This window comes from Lupinus angustifolius, chromosome LG06 (genome assembly GCF_001865875.1).
Source record: "Lupinus angustifolius cultivar Tanjil chromosome LG06, LupAngTanjil_v1.0, whole genome shotgun sequence".
NCBI classification, from domain to species: Eukaryota; Viridiplantae; Streptophyta; class Magnoliopsida; order Fabales; family Fabaceae; genus Lupinus; species Lupinus angustifolius.
The window spans coordinates 15,691,115-15,711,071 of NC_032014.1; the positions used below are offsets into that span (position 1 = coordinate 15,691,115).

The 19,957-nt window shown below is 31.8% G+C and overlaps 2 protein-coding genes across 3 annotated transcripts; both read left to right on the top strand.

Moving 5' to 3' along the window:
• Positions 4,926-6,430, top strand: LOC109350844. Its single transcript, XM_019592153.1, has one exon. It carries the CDS (start codon positions 4,936-4,938, stop codon positions 6,112-6,114), a length of 1,179 nt encoding a protein of 392 aa, XP_019447698.1. The 5' UTR covers positions 4,926-4,935; the 3' UTR covers positions 6,115-6,430.
• LOC109350825 (probable calcium-binding protein CML18) lies at positions 18,155-19,319 on the top strand. Of its 2 annotated transcripts, none has more exons than XM_019592130.1 (2): positions 18,155-18,867; positions 19,139-19,319. In XM_019592130.1, the coding sequence occupies exon 1, from the start codon at positions 18,343-18,345 to the stop codon at positions 18,832-18,834; it is 492 nt and encodes a 163-aa protein (XP_019447675.1). In that variant the 5' UTR covers positions 18,155-18,342; the 3' UTR covers positions 18,835-18,867; positions 19,139-19,319. The 2 variants fall into 2 exon arrangements, with proteins under 2 accessions (XP_019447675.1, XP_019447674.1); XM_019592129.1 differs by having other exon boundaries at positions 18,156-18,868; positions 19,145-19,319.

The following is a 19,957-nucleotide window of genomic DNA, read 5'->3' on the forward strand; positions in this document are numbered from 1 at the left end:
ATATTATAACAACTCCATGAACACAAGTTGTTCATGGTTTCAACAAAATATTTTCATAAGTTCAAGAACATCACCATTTTCGGTTTTGAGGAGAAAATGAGTTGGAAAGCATTTTATAAAATTTCAACGGTTTAATATGTTCTTGACATGTTCATGAACAACATACTTAAATCTCATCAACATCCATTGGTTGAATGTTGAGAGATCAAGGATTGAAGATGGAAGAAACAAGGAGAAATGAGAGAAAAATGAAGAGAGGATTTACCTTTTTTTTGAAAATGCAAAAGTGAGAGAGTGAAGTATGGAGTGTGAGGGTTTAAGGAGAGAGGGAAATCAGATTTCCTCTAGGCAATGATGCAAAAATCTCCTATGGTGGCTAATGATGAGCTCATGGGATATTTGAGAAAGTGATGTGAGATTTGCTTTATGGAAGTCAAATCTCACATCCCAATGCGAAAGGACCACTTCGCGGATACGTGCGATAAACATGTCTGACTATTATTGGCCAATACTAAATCGGGTATTATAAATCGCCTGATCTTAATATTCGATTAGGATTTCGGATTTCGGAATTCCGAGTGAAAAATATTTAGAAAATAGGTATGGGTGTACTCAGGTTCTATATTGACTCGAAATGAAATTACGAAGCCAACGGTGCAATCAGAATTTGATTCCGAGTTACGGAACTCAAAACCACTTTTTGAGCCGTACCGGGTGAGATTCGGTCCCGACAGCGGTCCGAAACCGACTATCTCCGAAAATGATGAAAATTTACCACCAAATTGGAAATAGAATTACAAGACTAAAACTCAACTAGAGTTTCGTATTACCGAAAATTCCCAAAAAATTCATTTTCGAAAATATAATTAGTAACAATATTAATAAAATCTTATAATTCAAAATCGTAAAATTCGCGGTGTTACATTGTGTTGTTGGCTGGTTCCTTGCATTTGAATTTGGCCGAGATTATGTGAAGGTTTGGGTTATCTTTTTGGTTTTGAACTCCTTGAAATGAGGTGGATAAATTTGATCAAGTAATCAATTTGCTAAGTCACACGCATATCTTGAATCCCTTGTTTTTAGCCCACCCTTATATTTATGATGGCAAGTGGCTTTATCTTCTCACAATTATCTTCAAGGAAAATTGGGAATTCCTTTGTTGAGTTGTCCACTCTATCTTCTCCTACTTTTAGTCATCTTGTCTTAAGCTCCTTGCATCTAATGTCCTAATCATGACATCTTCTCTACTTGACCACGAATGGATAAATAAAATCTAATCTCATATTTCATGAATTAAAATTTTCACTCAACTAAATAATTCCTAAGATAGAAATAAATCCTAAAACTATATGAGAATGCAATCTCATTTATTTGATTCAAATAAAATAAACCTAAGTAGAAAGTAACCTAAGGACATAAATGTCCTTCTCATATACTCTTTCCTGGGTCAATTGTGTCCTTTGAGACCTTAAGAATCTTTGCCTTGACCTTGGCCCTAGTTGTAGGACCATCATGACTTCTCTTGCCATTGGGATCAAAGGTTACCCTAGGAGGGTTTACATCAGCAGGGGTGTAACATGGGCATTGACTTAGATGCAAGGATGTGACACATACATTAGTTAGCATTGACGCAAGGCGTGCGCTATGGGTATACTCCTTATAGTGGAGTATGATAGTTCTTTTGAACTAGGATTGTCATAGTAGACAATAATGGTAGTGGTTGAGGCTTTCTAAGAAAGCTTCAAGGTTTAGTTTGACTGAGTATTGAAGAGAACGATTGTTGGTGAAGTTTTGTATAGAGGTTCCAATATATCGAAATGCTTCCTATCAATAGGTGGTTAGGCGGCGTGTTCCATTTGATGGCGGTACGAGAAGCTGCATTACAAGTGTGGAGAGTTAGGCTCTTGGTAACATCGTCAAAGATACTCATAAGGTCTATGTTGTAGGGAGTAGTTAAAGAGAATTGGACTTGAACAAAGTGGAGTCGTATATTCTCTAAGGTAGAGATTCTTGTATAGATTTCCTAAAGAGCGATATATTCGTCTATTTCAATCAAGGTGGAGATTGTTGGGATTGTTTGAAATATATTATTATATGAAGTCTCATGTTATCTAGTATTAGAATAGGGTAGAATATCAATGTTGTCTATTGGACTCAAATCCCTTCTTATAATGTGCATTGAGTATAAGCACCAAATAGAAACACTCATGGGCAGGTGGACCCATGAGTGTGCTAGAGTTTGTAATCCTTATTCCCTATTAATATCTTGTTAATCGCTCAACACTCCCGTAGACGTACACAATTGGTCGAACCCCGTTAATCAAATATCTTGTGTTATTCTCTTGTCTCTATACTCTTTATCATTTTATTGCTTGTGGCCAACACTGCACAACGATTGTTTTCGCTACACCAACAATGAGTTAGAAAAGTAAAACAAGAATTAAATATATATCAACTTTTTTTTATTTTTTACAAATGAGAAACTCTTCATTCAAAAGTATTGCTTTGTACTATTATCGTCTTATTAGCTTATCAGCACATTTGATTGTAATAGCACTACCTAATTTACTATCCCTCTGGTTAGATTAGGAAGATCAGCCAATGCATCTATTTTGTTCCTTTAATTTGTTTGTGTTGAAAAAAGATGTTTGGATAAAAAACTAAATATTTTATATTTGAAGAGATAATAAACTAATTCTTAATACATTAGTATATTTTATAATTCCTTATCACATGACAGTGTGAGAGAATAGTAGTAGAGTATCTTTTTCTTATGGATAGAGATGTGTTATTCTAAACTATATCTTAAATCGCATGATCAATTAAAATATATCATTTGAATTAAAATATTTAAATATTCATTATTTTTGTTTTTTTTATTTATTGTTATTAGTGTGAGACATGATTGAAGATATAGTTTCAGACATTATTATCTTTGTTCCTTTTTATTCCCTTCCTTAAGGACGTTGATCATTATAGCTATATTCATGTGTACTCAGTCCCTTTTGTTCTCAAACACTCTACCTCCTTCTCACCTTATCTCAACCATTACATCTAAATTAAATAAATCCAATGACTAATATGCTATTCTAAGACCCTTACTATGATGCTTGTTGTAGAAAAAGTTCCCTCTCACTGTCGTTTTTGCAATGCAAAACTTGCCACTACTGCCATCATGCTTTGCTATAAATAACTAACACCCTCTCTGTAAAAATACTACAAATCACATTACAGTTACAGAGTGACCCTAACTTTTTGTGAGCCTCTTCATTTTCCACTCTTTTCTTTATTTCCTCTATAGCATTTTGTTCCTTCTAATTTTAAATGTTGTAACCTCTATTCTTTCTTTATAACTTTCTTCTTTCTGGCTTTGTTTTTTTGTTCTTTAAAGGTGAAGGAAGGATTCAAGATAAATAAACCTGCTTCAAACAAATGCATATTAGTAGTAATCACTGAACTACTTTTTTTAGTTTTTTTTAAACATTTTGCGTGTCTTTGTTTTTTTACGTTAACAACGTCTCAATGAGTTTTGTTGGTTCATGTTTTTCGTCATTTGTGGCTATTTTATTTTCAACCATTCACGTCCCTTTTTTATTATTTCATTCTCTGTTTTGGTTGCTGGAGATATTTTTGGAAGAGGAAGGAGTTATAAAATTTCTTTCAGGAATAGCGTGTTTTCCTATTCAATTTCAATTACAGTTATATTTATTACAATTGCGGGAAAATATGGTTGATGAGGCTGTAATTATAATTTCGGTTTCAGTGTTTTTCAAAACTACAATATTGTAATTATAATTGTGATTATGAAGTGCAATTTAAAATACTGCACTGTTTTACATCTATAAAACATAGAATATAATGGAAATTATGTATGCAGCAGATTTTGAAATTAAGAGTAGTTCTACCTAGCTAAATTTGGTTCAAAGAAAAGGCGTTAGTGATAATTACATGTTTATTGTTATAGACATTTTGTTCTTTGATTTTCTGTCCATAACGTCCCATTGTTAATTTCAGTCGCTGAATTTATGTTGGTTCATGTTTTTCTTCCTTTGTGGCGATTTCAACTTCTCACCTTGTTCTACTTTCTCGTTTTTGTTTTTATCTCTCATATAAGCTTTTCGCCTTGTTCTGTTTTGGTTGGGAGAGAATCTTTGTAACAGAAAGTGCTTGTGAAATTTCTGTCAGTTAAGATGTTCCATTATGACGTATACAATGCTTTATATTTAATAGAACACCAACAAGAAATTATGGAACAAGTTTTCATAAAATAAAAACAATGAAGTTATGGAACAGATTTTGTGATTTTGGACTTTAAAGGAGAGTTATGATTTCTTAAAGAAAAAAAAATTACACTCCCTATATTCTAATGATTTTGCTCCTTCAATATTTTGGGTTCATTACTTATATCTTGAATTTGCAATCTGGAATTTGCATCTAATTTTTGGGTTCGTTAGTTATATTTGGTATAGGAAGACATTTTAGTCACTTCTTTATAACGTGAATTAAAGTATTACACACATGGTTACTATATAATTATTGTTGTATGTATTATCATTATTGCTCCCTAAAATAAGGATTTGATGTCACAAATCATGTCACGCACCAATAAAAACATGTTATGTTAATTAAAAAATTAAACATTCTTTATTTGTTCTGTTTTTATATCATTATCATTGGTGCGGGATATAATTTGAGACTGTTTCAAATAACAGATGCTACCTCTTGGATACACTTAAATTTCTCAAATACAAGACACAAACTTTTGAATATACCAAGTTTAATTGCTCACTAGTTAAAACATCATGAAAATTGTACTTATGTTATGTCTTAATTGCTTGTATTTTATATCTATACAATGTATATCTAGAAATTTTATCTTGTTCCTGAATTGATCATATTAAGTGTTACTTACTCATTGTACCCAAATTTCAGGAAATGAAGAAAGTTCAAAGGTTTCTGAGTAGTGACATTCTATTTGATGTTCTGTCCCGGATTCAGGCAAAGCCCTTGCTTGGTTTGAAATGCATTTCAAGAGACTGGAACCAAATCATTTCCAGCCCTTCCTTCATAAAAGCTCAACTGCGAAAAACCGAAATTGTCCTAACCGGATTCATTTTACAAGAGAAGTTCAAATGGTGCAAAGATGATATCAGAACAGTTAGTTACATTCCTATTGAAACAACTGAAAATGGAGCCAAAGTGCATCATGATGTTTTCAATTTTCTTCCTGAAGATGTTGTTGTCTTGGCATCATGCCAAGGCCTAGTTTGCGGCCGAAGCTGTTTCCCTTCTTCGGAACCTGCTATATATATCTGCAACCCTGCAAATAGGCAGTGGATTAAGCTGGAATGGCCTGATTATGATAGAAATGAAAGCATAGGACTAGCTTTTGATTTTGACCCATCAAAAGATTCTATTGAAATGCATACCAATTTCAAATTGGTTAGAGTTAAGCAAGTTGAGAATAATGATGAAGAGGAGGAGCTAGAATTACACTTGGAATTTGAATTGTACTCATCAGAGTTAAGAACATGGATGAAATTGGATGAAATTTGCTACTGTGGTAGCAATTTGGTCAAGAACAAAAGCATATACATAAGTGGTGTTTTGCATTGGCTCACAGATGGTGATCAAGTTCTGACTTTTGATGTTGAGAAAGAATTGTCATGGTTGATTTCAGTACCTGTTCCAACATTTGTGTTTTATAGTATCCCTGAAGCATGTATTGGAGAATCTGAAGGGAAATTGCATTATGTTCTTATATCAGAAGAAGGTCTTCATATTTGGTATCTTGAAGATTACTATGATTTTCAATGGACACTCAAGCATTGCAAGACATTGGATGAGATTGAAGGAGAATTCCCAGATTTCTTTTTCAATCTGAAAAACCGAGTTTCGATGCGAGTTAGTGTGGACTCAAGCCCATGGATGAATCCTCTAGACTTCAAAGATGGTATCTTGTTAATGAAGGTGTGTGTAAATTTGTACCTATATGACATTAACAGTAACAAGATTGTTCAAGCTTGCACAGTCCATGATCTCAATTCAGAATCCATGTCATGTCCTACAGTGCTTCCACATTCCTTGAGCTTGGTTCCATTAAATCATGCATAGAATGTGTCTCTAATCCTTAGTAGCTTTTAACATCAGAAAATGTTAGTAACGTGATATTTTAAGATAGACTTAGAAATGAGTAATTGTAATGACTAGAGAATGCAGTATCTGAACCACTGTTAGCATACTTAAGGGTTGCACATGCTTAGCAATGTCAATATTTCAGTCAAATACTATATCAAATTTGATGCTTAGGTTATATCATATGAATACAGAACTGTAGTAAGTGAAATTTTGTCTGGTTGGTCACTTGGTCTAAGCAGAAAGCACCAAGGGCACTTATTTTTGAGACAGTTTTTGGGCTTCCAAATGTATTTGCATTTACTTTTATGGGTTTCTGTGTATCACTTGAATTTAATGTCTTTGTGTTAAGTTTTTTATTCAATAGGTTTGTTTACTGCTAGTTACTTAAGACACTTTATGACAGGTATATGGGATTCCAGATTCTTTGACATCACTTATTCAATGGTAACTTTCAACCTTAATAGCATAAACATCATATTGGCTTGTCTTTCTAATTATAAATTCAGAATAATTTCTTGACCTGTTTTTCATGCCTGCAATGTGCCAAATTTGGAATGAAAACGATATCATGTAGTAGTAACTATTTACTAATAGTCAAATCAGATATGAACAATTACTTATTTGGATGGAAAAATAGATCTTTATGGTAAAGGATTTTTCTATCAAACCATGATTTATAGCTTTGCATCACGGTGAAATATACTGTCAGTGTGAAGATAAATTAAAGAAACCGAGGATTTATGGCACATATTTTAATTATATTTAAAATAGGAACCCAAATCTTTTATACCAAAAAATTTCTAAGTTTTTATACTAGTCCAATAGAATTTTTCCTAATAATAAATAACATACCACATTTAATTTCTCATTTATTATCATACTAACACATTTAGGTATTTGGCAAAATATCATTAAGTTAGTATAGAAGCATAGAAGATCCTCGATTTTCCAATTTTTACTTTATCCTTATCTTATGAGGTTTAAACTTTGAGTTGGATTAAATATTGCTATTCAGTTTTGGGTTGGTATGGTGAGTAAAGGTAGAAATTGGCTAGGTGACCAATTAGGGGTATAGTACTAGGCCATATCATTTTATGTCTTTTTAATAAATGGATCAGATTTATACTTCTTAGAAAATATATTTAACATAAATAGGTTAGATTCATGTTTCTTAAAAAGCCTAACAATTCCACTTATATAAATTAATTATATATTTATATTAATTAATTTATATAATATATATAAAATAAATAAAGAATTTAAATCTTATAGGTAATTTGGCATTGAATTGTTAGATTTTTCAATTTAAGGCATGTTTTTCAATTTAATTATATTATAGAAGGTTTTGAAATTGGCAAACAAGTTAGGCTAAACTTTTAAACATGTCATGTACAAGTTTGAAAAAATCCTAAACAGTTAAATTTAAGTTACAATATGTTAAATAGGTCAAGTTTATCTAAATCGAGGCCTAACTTAACTTGTATTCACTCTTAAGTATGACCACATCTGAAGTAATGGGGGTAGAGTAGAGATAAAAAATAATGGATCACAAGATACTTCGATCAATATATCAAGTTCAATATGGGTGAAAATGATTTGAGTAGAGCTTGAGTCAACTCATTACATGTTGGTTTAAGTCGAGTTTTGTGCCATGTTTTTAGTTTAAGATTGATTCAGTTAAAGTTCACAAACTTTCAAACGGGTTAATGAATTCAAATTTATGTCACTCATAAGCTTAATTAATATTCACTAAATACTACTCACATGAGAACATTGCGCTATTGTGAGAAATGAAAACTTTTATTTATACTCATTAGATCCAAAGTAATGGTTAGGATTACATTTAAAATATAAAAAAAGTCATGTGACTTTAATCTTTATCTGTAGTTTGTTTTATCTTATCTTTTAAGTTATTATCATATTTGTATTCATTTATTTTCTTCAACTTTTCTTTCCTTTCTTATCCACCAAATTCCTCAGCATACTTGTATGTTCATTTGCCTCCTTCTACTTCCACTTGCATTTGCCTTTTTCAACTTTTGTCCTTTGTAGTACTACCGGAAACTCTTGCCACTACTAGAGCACACATGCCTTTAGGCTCCAAGGAGAAGAGTTTTTTAACAGTCTTTTATGTGTTTGACATAATGTATCTTGAAGGATTTGAGTGAAGAGGACTAGACCTGTCAAAATGGGCTACCCGAACGGGTTTGGGCTAGCCCGCTATTGATTCAGACTGAAAGGGTCGGGCTAAAAAGTTCGGTTACACTTTATGTCTTTTTAATTGTAGCCCAAACTCACCTAAAGCTAGCTACGAGTTGTGGCGGGCCGACCTAGATAACTTTTTTATTTAAAAAGCTTAAATAAAATAAAAGGCAATTTACAATGCCCTTTTATTTCATTTAATAAGTTCATATGCAGTGTAAAAAATGAAATGTAACCCTAACCACCATGAATGTATGTAACTGTTCGAAAGGAAGAAAGTAAGATAAAACAACCTAATTTCACGCAAATTGAATTAGGAAATAAATTACTTAATAGAAGATAAATAAATAAATTAGTGAATAATGAGTAGAAGAGAAGACACACTTGATACTATAAGTTCTTATTCTCCATAACAGTATTGAGTGGTTGAGTTTGAAGGGAAAAGCCGAATATTAGGGGAATTAATCTTTAGTAGATAAGAAAATATGTGATTGGACAATAACAAATGATATCTAAATTCTTATCCATATCCCATTTTTTTAAAATGGCACGAACCCGAACGGTTAAGTCCGTTCCATGCCCAAATTTATTGCAGTCCGGTGTGACCGGGCTAAAAAGTATGGTTTAAGCAAAAGATGTTAAATTTAATACCGAGACCCTATACTTTTTCGGGCTTTGGCAGGTTGGCCCAACATACCCAACCTGTTTTGACAGGTATAAAGAGAACTATTATTTTCTATTGATTTTGTTATGGTATTGCAATTAATTTGCAAATGAATTAGAGACACTCTAATTTTTGTATATGCATTCAATTTGGAAGACATGATGATATTAATTAATTATTATGTATCATAATCATATCATCACTATCAATTTCCAAAAATGATAATTTACCGCATATTGAATCTGAAATTATGTTGTAGTGAAAATGATTTCTATTTGAATAGGAATGCTCTTAATCTGCACATATGATTACAATTACGTGATAGAAGGGAAATGTTCAAAATGATGAGAAGATGCCATAGATTCTTTGAAGCTAATCAAGCTATGATGCATATATTGTGAAAATAAGATATTCAATAATCCATCATTTTATGATAAAGATAAGATAAAACAAACTATAGATAAAGATTAAAGTTACATGACGTTTTTTTAATTTTAGATTTAATTCTAGCTATTAATTTGGATCTAATGGATATAAATAAAAGCTATCATTTATCATAATAGCGCAATATTCATATGTGAGTAGCCCATATATATGTGTGTTTGCTAATATGGGGAACCTCCATTTTTAGTTAGGAGCATGTTATCAATGTGTACCATAAAAGTTAGACAAAAATATTTTCTTTGATTTTTTGAAGAGATAATAATATTATTAGGGTCATTTTAGTGACATCAATTTTAAATTTAATGACAACCACAAAAAACTTAAAATTTAATAATAAATAATAATAATTCTTTCTCCTCCCTCCCACCCAATCTCTTTTTCTTCTCGCTTCCCTTTTCTCCTCAAGGTACACATATGTTATCTCACACTTTGTGTTACTCTATGTGTTATGGACTTATAATTAGTCACAAAAAATATATTTAGATTAACATTTAATTGTTAAGTAGCACATAACACATTGAGTATTCACACTCCAAATTCATCCATATCTTTACTCTCGTTCTAAAAAATAAATGAAAAACTCAAACCCGAGTTTTCTTCTACGCACTAGAAAAGGGATACCAAATAAAGGATTCTGGAAAAAAATATTGACTAACTTCAAATGTTACTTGCTATTTAGGATTATCAAGATTACCCAAACATCAGGTAAAGCGTGTTGTGGAACAGAACCATCAGGGCAAGGTTTCAATAATGAAACATAGAATGTGGGATGTATCTTTGAAGAAGATGGCAAATTCAGTGTGTATGCCACTGCTCCTACTTGACGCACAACCTAATAAGGTCCAAAGAAACGAGGAAATAACTTCTCTGAATACCTGTGTGTTGTAGAAGATTTCCTATAGGGTTGAAGCTTAAGAAAAACCCAATCTCCCTCTTTAAACTCATGATTAGATCTGTGCTTGTCAGCAAACCTTTTCATCATTGCTTGAGCTCGAGTCAAATTACTCTTCAACTTGTTGATCATCTCTTCCCTTACAATGACACTCCTATCCACAACCTCCACCGATGTACTTTGAGGGTAGTAAGGAAGGTGTAAGGGAGGAGGTTGGTCATAGACAACCTCATAAGGGATGGCCTGAATAGAGTTGTATGATAAGTAGTATTATACCACCACTCAGCCAATGGTAACCACAAAGCCCATCCCTTAGGACGTTGCCAAGTCATGGTTCTGAGATAATGCTCTAAACAACGATTGAGGACTTCACTTTGCCCATCAGATTGTGGGTGATATGTAGTAGACAAACTTTGTGAGATACCCAATTGTTGGAGAAATTATGACCAGAAGTTGCTAGTAAATAGTGGATCCATATCACTAACAATATTGGCTAGAGTCTATGAAGTTTGAAGATTTCAAAAATGAAAATCTCAGCTAATTTGGAAGCAGTAAAAGGATGAGAAAGGGCAATGAAATGAACATATTTGCTAAGTCTATCAATAATCACCCAAATAGTATCCTTGGCATGGGATTTGGGTAATTTTTCAATGAAGTCCATGGATATGCTTTGCCAAACCCTAGTAGGAATAGGTAGGGGTTGTAGAACCCTGGGCTAGCTCTAGTCTCATACTTGCATCTTAAGCAAGTCTCATACCTTTGAACAAAATGAGGGACATCCTTACTAAGTCCCTTCCAATAGAACATGGACTTAATTCTAAGTATAGAAGCTCGAATTCCAGAATGACCACTTTGATGTGAAGAATGCAACCATAGTAAAATAAGTTGTATGACCTGTAAGTCATTGGGAATCACCAACTTCTGTTTCCTGAATAACAACCCATCCACCACCTTGTAATGAGGATGCAAACAAGGATTAACTAGTACCTCCTGCAACAACTGTTGGAGAGAAGAATCAACCATATAAGCATTAACTTGCACTGCTTTGATCTTTTATGGATCAGTAGATACCTCTGAGGTAGTGATGAAATGCCCCAAGTATTCAATTCTATCAGTAAAAAATGCATTTATTCCTCTTAACATAGAAAGAATTAGCCCTTAATATAGAAAAAAAACCTCCTTAAGATGATGCACATGAGTAGTTAAGGAACCACTATAAACTAGGATGTCATCAAAAAATATAAGAACACACTTCCTCAACAGAATGGCAAAAATAGTGTTCATAGTTCCCTGAAAAGTTGCATGGGCATTGGACAGTCCAAAAGGCATCACCACATACTCATAATGGCCAGAATGAGTTTGGAAAGTTGTATTGGGTACATCTTCAGGTACATTCTGATCTGATGATACCCAACCCTCAAATCCAACTTGGAAATTTTTTTAGCTTCCCCTAATTCATCCAACAAGTCTTCTATTAAGGGAATAGGGAATTTGGCCTTCACAATCATATCATTCACCCTCCTATAATCCATACACATTCTCCAGCTCCCATCCTTCTTTTTGACCAATACTGCAGGGGATCCAAAAAGAGAAGAACTAGGATGAATAACCCCTGCTTCTAGTAATTCCTTCACCATTTTATCAATAAAATCCTTTTGAGTTGGAGGACACCTATATGGTCTCAAGCTGACAGGATTAGACCCATCCTTGAGAACAATCTTGTGATCATGAATACCTCTAAATGGGGGTAATTGTGTAGGCTCCTCAAACACATCATGAAACTCTGTTAGAACAGAAGTTCTATGGCCCTCCATCTTAGAATCTACAGCCTCTACAAAGTTCAAAACACAACATACTTCATTATGAGTTGTAGGTAACAATTGCAACATGAAACAACATTTCTCCTCAATGATAATTTGGTTGAGCTTTTCAGCAAAAACCACTCGACCTTTCCCCTCCTTTGTAGCCTGCAATCTGACTTTGACCTCCCCCATATTGAATTACATGCTCAATTTACTAAAATCCCAAGAGATAAGTCCCCATTGTCTCAACCATTGCTTACCTAAAATAAGATCACAACTACTTAAAGGTATAGCAATAGCATTAGTGGAGAAATCATACACTTGCATCTTCCACTTAATATTTTCACACATGCCTGCACCCTAAATAATACTCCTATCTGTTACTGTTATTTGTAAGGGTTGGAGGGGTTTCAAGCTTCCCACCCCCTCTTGACATAGCTTCACATTAATGAAGTTATAAGTGCTCCATGTGTCAATTAACACAAAAATTTTCCTCTTCCTTATCCAGCCAAACATCCTCATCATAGGCTGTTGAGAATCACCTTGGATTGCATTAAGGGAAACAGTAGGTGCTCCTATAGTATCTAGTTCCAAGTCATAGAGGCTAAGTGACTCATCTTCTTGGACTTCATCATCCACTTTCATCAAGAAAACTTGCACCTTCTTCCTTTGCGGACACTCATGGCCAGGTGCAAACTTCATCTATTTCCTTAGGTGATAACTTCTTTTGAAAGGTATAATTTGGTTTGCCAAGAAGTCCCCTCACCAAACTTCCACCAACCACGTGTTTGTCATTCTGAACCTCTTTCTTGTCAAACACAACATTATTCATCTTATCCCCTCAATTACCATAACTTATGGTGCTAGGATTGATGCGTTTTTGTAAGAATTCCGAGCTACGCTCTTGCAACTTTGTGATGCATGTAGCCTCTAACATTGTACATGGTGCAAACATCTTCACGCCATTGCTCAGTTCTGAATTGAGGCCTCCCAAATAACATTGCAGCTTTTGTGCTTCAGTCAATTCGGTCTTTCCCACCAAATTGTGAAAAGCTTTCTGGTAATCATTGAGACTTCCCATTTGAGTAAGCCTCTTTAGTTCCTCCATAGGAGAATCAAACTCCATTCCAAAACGCATCTTCAAGGCTTCTGCAAATTTTGTCCAAGAAAGCCTTCTCATGACACTTTGTTCCAAGCTCTGGAACCAACGAAAAGAGTTATCATTGAGTGTAATGCTTGCAACAGCCACCTTATCTTCTTCCGGCATAACATCTAATGTGAAGAATCGCTCACACTTTGCAATCCAAGAATCCTAATCTTCACGAGTGAACTTTGGAAAATCCAAACGTGTTAATCGTGTAGAAATACGATGCTCACCATCTTGTCCACCTCTATTTCGCGGCGTCATGGATAATTCAGTAACTTGCAGACCAATTCCCCGCGTCGCTTCTTGAAAGCCCTTGAATTGGAATTCAAATCGATCTTCCAATTCTTGCAAGTGTCTCACAATGCATGGTTCAATCGACACTATGATTCTTTCTTCAGCTTCACGAATCGCAGTTTGTAAACGAGTTGCTTCCACCATAGGTCACCGTGAATCGCAAGCTCTTGATACCAATGTTATGCAGAAAAGAAGTAGAATGAAGGAATAGAGAAAGGAGATAAAAAACAGATAGAATGAAAGAGAATGAGAGAGAGATTGGAAAGAATGAAATTTTCTTATTCATCAAAAGTGTTTCTACAACTGTCAAGTTTGGTATTTAACCAAACTGATTTTACACAAACTTTCCCGCCAACTACCTAATCCATTATTCATTTACTAATACAATTATTCATATCATTACTCCAAACCATTTCTGAAAAAATAACATTTTAGACCTATACTTTTATTGAAAGGATATTTTTTTCACCTTCTATGTATGAAAACTGGGGTTACATGTTTTTATTTTCAAAATAATGTGAGAAAGAGGGATTGGACATGGAAGGAGGAGAGAGAATTAAAGTTGATGTTACTAAAATGACCATAATAGTATTATTATCTCTTCAAAGCAAAGAAGATATTTTTGTCTAACTTTTATGATATACATTGCTAACGTATCCTAACTAAAAATGGAGATTCCTCATATTAGCAACCCCATATATATACATAAAGGGAATGAAAGTTTTAAGTCTATTTTTATAAAAAAAAAAAAAATTTATATGTATTCTTTTATTAGGAAATTTTAACATAATATATACGTATATTTATATATTATTATATATTTATATAATAATTATAAAATAATTTTTAAAGATGTGCACATATTATCATATATTTGTATATGATTATGTATTTAATATCTATGATTATATAAATGTAAAGATTATCTAATAAATAAATCAACTTAATTGATTTATTAATTAAGTTTATCATGTTAACCAATGAGTTAAGTTTCAAATAAATATGAAGTTAATTTGGTTTATTACTTGCTCTAGGAGAAAAACTAACCTAATTATGTTTTTTTATTTTTTTTTTTTCTAGTTCTCCCATAAGATAAGATTAGTAAAACCCTAACTAAATATTAGAATAAGATTTTACAAAGGAAAAGTTTCTTTTATATCCATTTAACAATTTTATATATAAACCCAAATTTAACATCCAATTCTCATATTAGATTCTAAATATATGAACCTATATATAATATTTTTTGGTGCCATTAAAGATATTCAATTACATATAAGGAACTAAACATTTTCAGGGTGTGACTGAAATTCTCACAATTATTGCTTCCAACAATTGAATCTTTGAGCTACAGTTCCACTTTATGTATAATATGTGAGCTCACGTTTGACCACTATTTGTAATAAGGTTTTTATTTGGTTTAGTCTGGCTTGTTCGTAAGAATGATCTTATGCAAAAGTCTATTAACCTCTATCGTATAATATTTATAAACTAAATTATTTTGTGAATATTAAATTAAAAATATTGTAACTCCAAATTTTATTATCAATTTTTATCATGTTTAACAAAATCAATTTTTTATACAAATACACTTATTGTAATGTATTTTGTTTGTCGTTTATTAAATTTTCATAACAAGAAAAAAAATTAATATTAATTCAGAACATTTTAAAATTATTTTTCAAAATAAAAATGTTTTTAGACTTGTGGTCAATAACAAAATAGTTTGTTGTATTTTGATACTATTAAGGATATTTCATCACCTTTTAAGTAAAAAAAACTAATATCTTTCAAGATGGGTTTTCCTTCCTAACAAGTATCGCTAATAGGAATCGAATCATTGACATCTTACTCATTATGGAGATCTAGCAGAGACTTACATCACTAGACCAATGCATTGTTGGTAAATAGTTTCTTGTTTAACATCCATTAATTTTGTCATTACAAATTAATTTTTTTCAAAACATAAACTAACCAACCCTATATTAGATACTAAAGCATCTCCAATGTGTTGCATATATTGTATTGATTTTTGTGCAATGTTTCACAAAAGTTATATGGTTAGAGAGAGAAAAATGCTAGGCAAATGTGAAAATTGAATAGAACGTGCAAATTTTATGTGTATCACATTTAATTATATGTGTAGTACTTGATTCATTATTTCACTACAAAAGCCCATTTCAAGACTAATGAAATTTATTTGTTGAACTTCTTCAAAATTGCTTGCATAAAGTTAAAAATATGATAGGGCTCTTATAACATATGTTTGCAATATCATATACACACTTGATTGTATTCTATATTATGAATGATTAATTACTCGATACGATGTATACTAAAGGAAAAATATGAATTTATTAGAAATCCTTCAGTGAGAAAAGAAAATTGGAGAATAATTTGTTGGGTAACAATTTAGCATTACTTGTCAACCATGCCAACCAAGTATGTCCCTTTAACTATATTTAATAATTGCACCAACAACAATATTCTAAAGTGATTGACAAATTCTAACAGAAACGGCGTGATACAAGGACAACGTGGGAACTAGTAACTCAACTATGTTTCTGCAATTTTATATATGAATCTTTTATAGTAAGTTAGTCGATATGTATAAGACTAATACATAATTCATTATCCATAATATGATTAGGTTCCCTCACAATGAAATAAAATATTACATATCTTATAATTAAGTACTCAAAGGAAAACTTACTATTCATATTTTTGGTACATATTATTCATACCATCAAATTCAAAATCAAATTTAAATCACGCGTTTAAGATGCCTAATTTCTTGTTTGTGAGATCATCACATAGTTATGATATTTTGGTACATTTTTTAGTCAGAATAAAGTATCCTGATATAAGGAGATGAGTTATCTCCTTATATCACTAAAATCATGACATATGTCATATTTAATCATTTTTTATTAAAATATTTTTAAAACAAAATAAAATAGTACATAAGTCATGTTTTTAATAGCTGCGTTAGAGGACATAAGTTATCTTCTGATACGATGAAATATTTTATTATCTTTTTTATTACTTGTTATATGAACAATATTATTATCATACCCCAATTTTGTCACACATACAATTATTTTCATCACAAAATTATTAGATTATAACAATTTCTTATTCAATTTGTTAATACATTTTTTAACTATTAAATAATGGGCTCTATATTTTTAACAAGAATGCCCATCCAATTTTAGTTATTGAGAAAAAGGAACAAAATAATGTTTTATAGAAGACAATTAATATATACACCAAAAAATTACTACCTCCATTCCATTTTATAAAAGTTTAATTTTGATTCATTTTGGTTATAACTTTGATTGATGGTTCTACTGAAATAAATTAACAAGTAATTGATTGAAAAAATAAAATAATTAGTAAATTGAGTAAAAAGAGAACATAAACTAATCTAGCTGATGTGGATTAATTTTGATATAATCCATATAATTGCTAAAAAATAATGATAATAATAATATAATTCTTTCACAAAGTCTTATAATAATAATAGAGTATAATATTTATACATTATCGGTGCAAAAATTTATATAGTCATCTCAATATTCGCTATTCATTTGTATTATTATTTTTAAATAGTTAATGATAATTAAAAATAAATGATAGAATGAAAATATATAAAATTTGCCGTAAAATAAAATAAGAAAACATGCACAAATGACCTAAAGTTGTACCAAGGGCCAATTTGGTAAAAAGAGGAGTTTCCTTACAGCAATTTTATTGTGCAATCAATATATTACCAACCGATTGCAGTGTAATTGCCATTTAAAATAATTAATAATTCATCATTCAACTTTTGGTATGACAGCCCATCAAATATTTATTCTCAAAAATTAGGATTTCTTTTTGGTACAGATAAAAAATTAAGAATTTGGCAACTTTATTAAGAAAATTAAGAATTCAACAACTCTTACTGTAGTTTAAGAGTATAAATAAAGATTTATAGATAGTAAATCATATGTATTACACTATTACTATCAACAAAAATTAATATAGCGGTGTAAGATTCTACTCAATTTTTAAGATGACTAAAATCTCAATTGTTTGATTTCTGGGAACGACACTTGTTAAGAAGTATCATCATATACTCTGAAAATAGTTAATTCTTTACTCAAAAAAGAGTGAGGAGATATCCTTGATATACCCAAAAAATTATATACTTCTATTTAATATGAGCTAATGTTACATGAATAATATAAATAATTCTTACTATCCCTAATATACTTTTTTTCCTTTTCTAGTTTTAAATTTAGTTAATGACTATTACAAGTTGTATTAAAGTTTTACCTCAAAATCATATCTAATCAGTTGTACTCACAATTATCTAAATAATTATATATATTTCTAACCTTGATCGGAAGAGATAAGTGATTATTTTTTCTTGTGTTTTTAATGACAAAAATATTATTTTATTTTATTATATAAAAATTATTTTAATATATTATCTTTTTCCTTTGTTTTTTTGTAGGAGGATCCTCACTCATATTTTCATACCACTATTTAAAACATTACTTTGAATCCAACACTAACATATAACCAAAATTCAATCTCTAAAATTCAGATAGATCCTACACTTTGGTAAACCTCTGAAATTTCGGAGCTACCATCCAAAAACGAACAACACCCTCTTCCAACCATTCCCTCTCTCTCAATTATCACTGACTTTTCACTTTTCAGTGATCCATTCATTTGTTTCCTTTTGAACTTCGAAGCTTTTTCATAAAGAATGAGCAAAAACCAGAAAGTGAATTTAGACGATGATCAAATCGCAGAGCTTCGCGAGATTTTCCGTTCATTCGATCGGAACAACGATGGAAGCCTAACGCAATTAGAACTCAGTTCTCTTCTCCGATCACTAGGTCTGAAGCCAAGTCCTGAACAATTAGAAATCTTCATACAAAAAGCTGACAGAAACAACAACGGTCTCGTTGAGTTTTCAGAATTTGTGGCGCTGGTGGCGCCGGAGCTTCTACCGGCGAAGTCGCCGTACACGGAGGAGCAACTAAGGGAACTGTTTAGAATGTTTGATAGAGATGGAAACGGTTATATAACTGCTGCTGAGTTGGCACATTCGATGGCGAAACTAGGACATGCTTTAACAGCTGAAGAGTTGACTGGGATGATTAAAGAAGCTGATACTGATGGTGATGGGAGAATCAGTTTTCAGGAGTTTTCTCAGGCTATTACTTCTGCTGCTTTTGATAATTCATGGGCTTAATTAAACAAACAAACAAACACTCCTTTGTTTTCAGGTATGGAATAGTGTTTACTTGCTTTGGGATAATAAATCTTTCATTCATTTTTGTTGGTACATACATTATTCAAGTTTATTTTTCAATTCATTTAGCAGGATGAAAATATATTGCCTTTAAAAATCACGTTCTATCTTCATGTCATAACATAAAATACAAATCATATATTAACATTGTAACTTAAGAAAAGTAATTTTATTGACTTCAAAATTTATTGTAATCATATTAATGCATAAGATATGCTATTTTGTGTCCTTTATGATGATGTTCTTGCAGATTATAAAACCCAACTTGGATTGAAGGCACAGCTATCACTAAATAGTGTCTAAGCCTATTTCTCCATAAGTCATTTCTCTATAGACAGTGGTGGTCAACTAGTAATGGAGCTATTATTTCTTGGGTTACTTGTGTTGGAAGATTTTGTATGGTAATCGATGCCCTTCTCCTATATCAGGATAGGACCACACTATGATTCTTTCTTCAGCTTCACGAATCGCAGTTTGTAAACGAGTTGCTTCCACCATAGGTCACCGTGAATCGCAAGCTCTTGATACCAATGTTATGCAGAAAAGAAGTAGAATGAAGGAATAGAGAAAGGAGATAAAAAACAGATAGAATGAAAGAGAATGAGAGAGAGATTGGAAAGAATGAAATTTTCTTATTCATCAAAAGTGTTTCTACAACTGTCAAGTTTGGTATTTAACCAAACTGATTTTACACAAACTTTCCCGCCAACTACCTAATCCATTATTCATTTACTAATACAATTATTCATATCATTACTCCAAACCATTTCTGAAAAAATAACATTTTAGACCTATACTTTTATTGAAAGGATATTTTTTTCACCTTCTATGTATGAAAACTGGGGTTACATGTTTTTATTTTCAAAATAATGTGAGAAAGAGGGATTGGACATGGAAGGAGGAGAGAGAATTAAAGTTGATGTTACTAAAATGACCATAATAGTATTATTATCTCTTCAAAGCAAAGAAGATATTTTTGTCTAACTTTTATGATATACATTGCTAACGTATCCTAACTAAAAATGGAGATTCCTCATATTAGCAACCCCATATATATACATAA

Bases quoted from the DNA above. Each gene is read 5' to 3' on its own strand.
- LOC109350825 (XM_019592130.1), top strand. From the start codon at position 18,343: ATGAGCAAAAACCAGAAAGTGAATTTAGACGATGATCAAATCGCAGAG.
- LOC109350844 (XM_019592153.1), top strand. From the start codon at position 4,936: ATGAAGAAAGTTCAAAGGTTTCTGAGTAGTGACATTCTATTTGATGTT.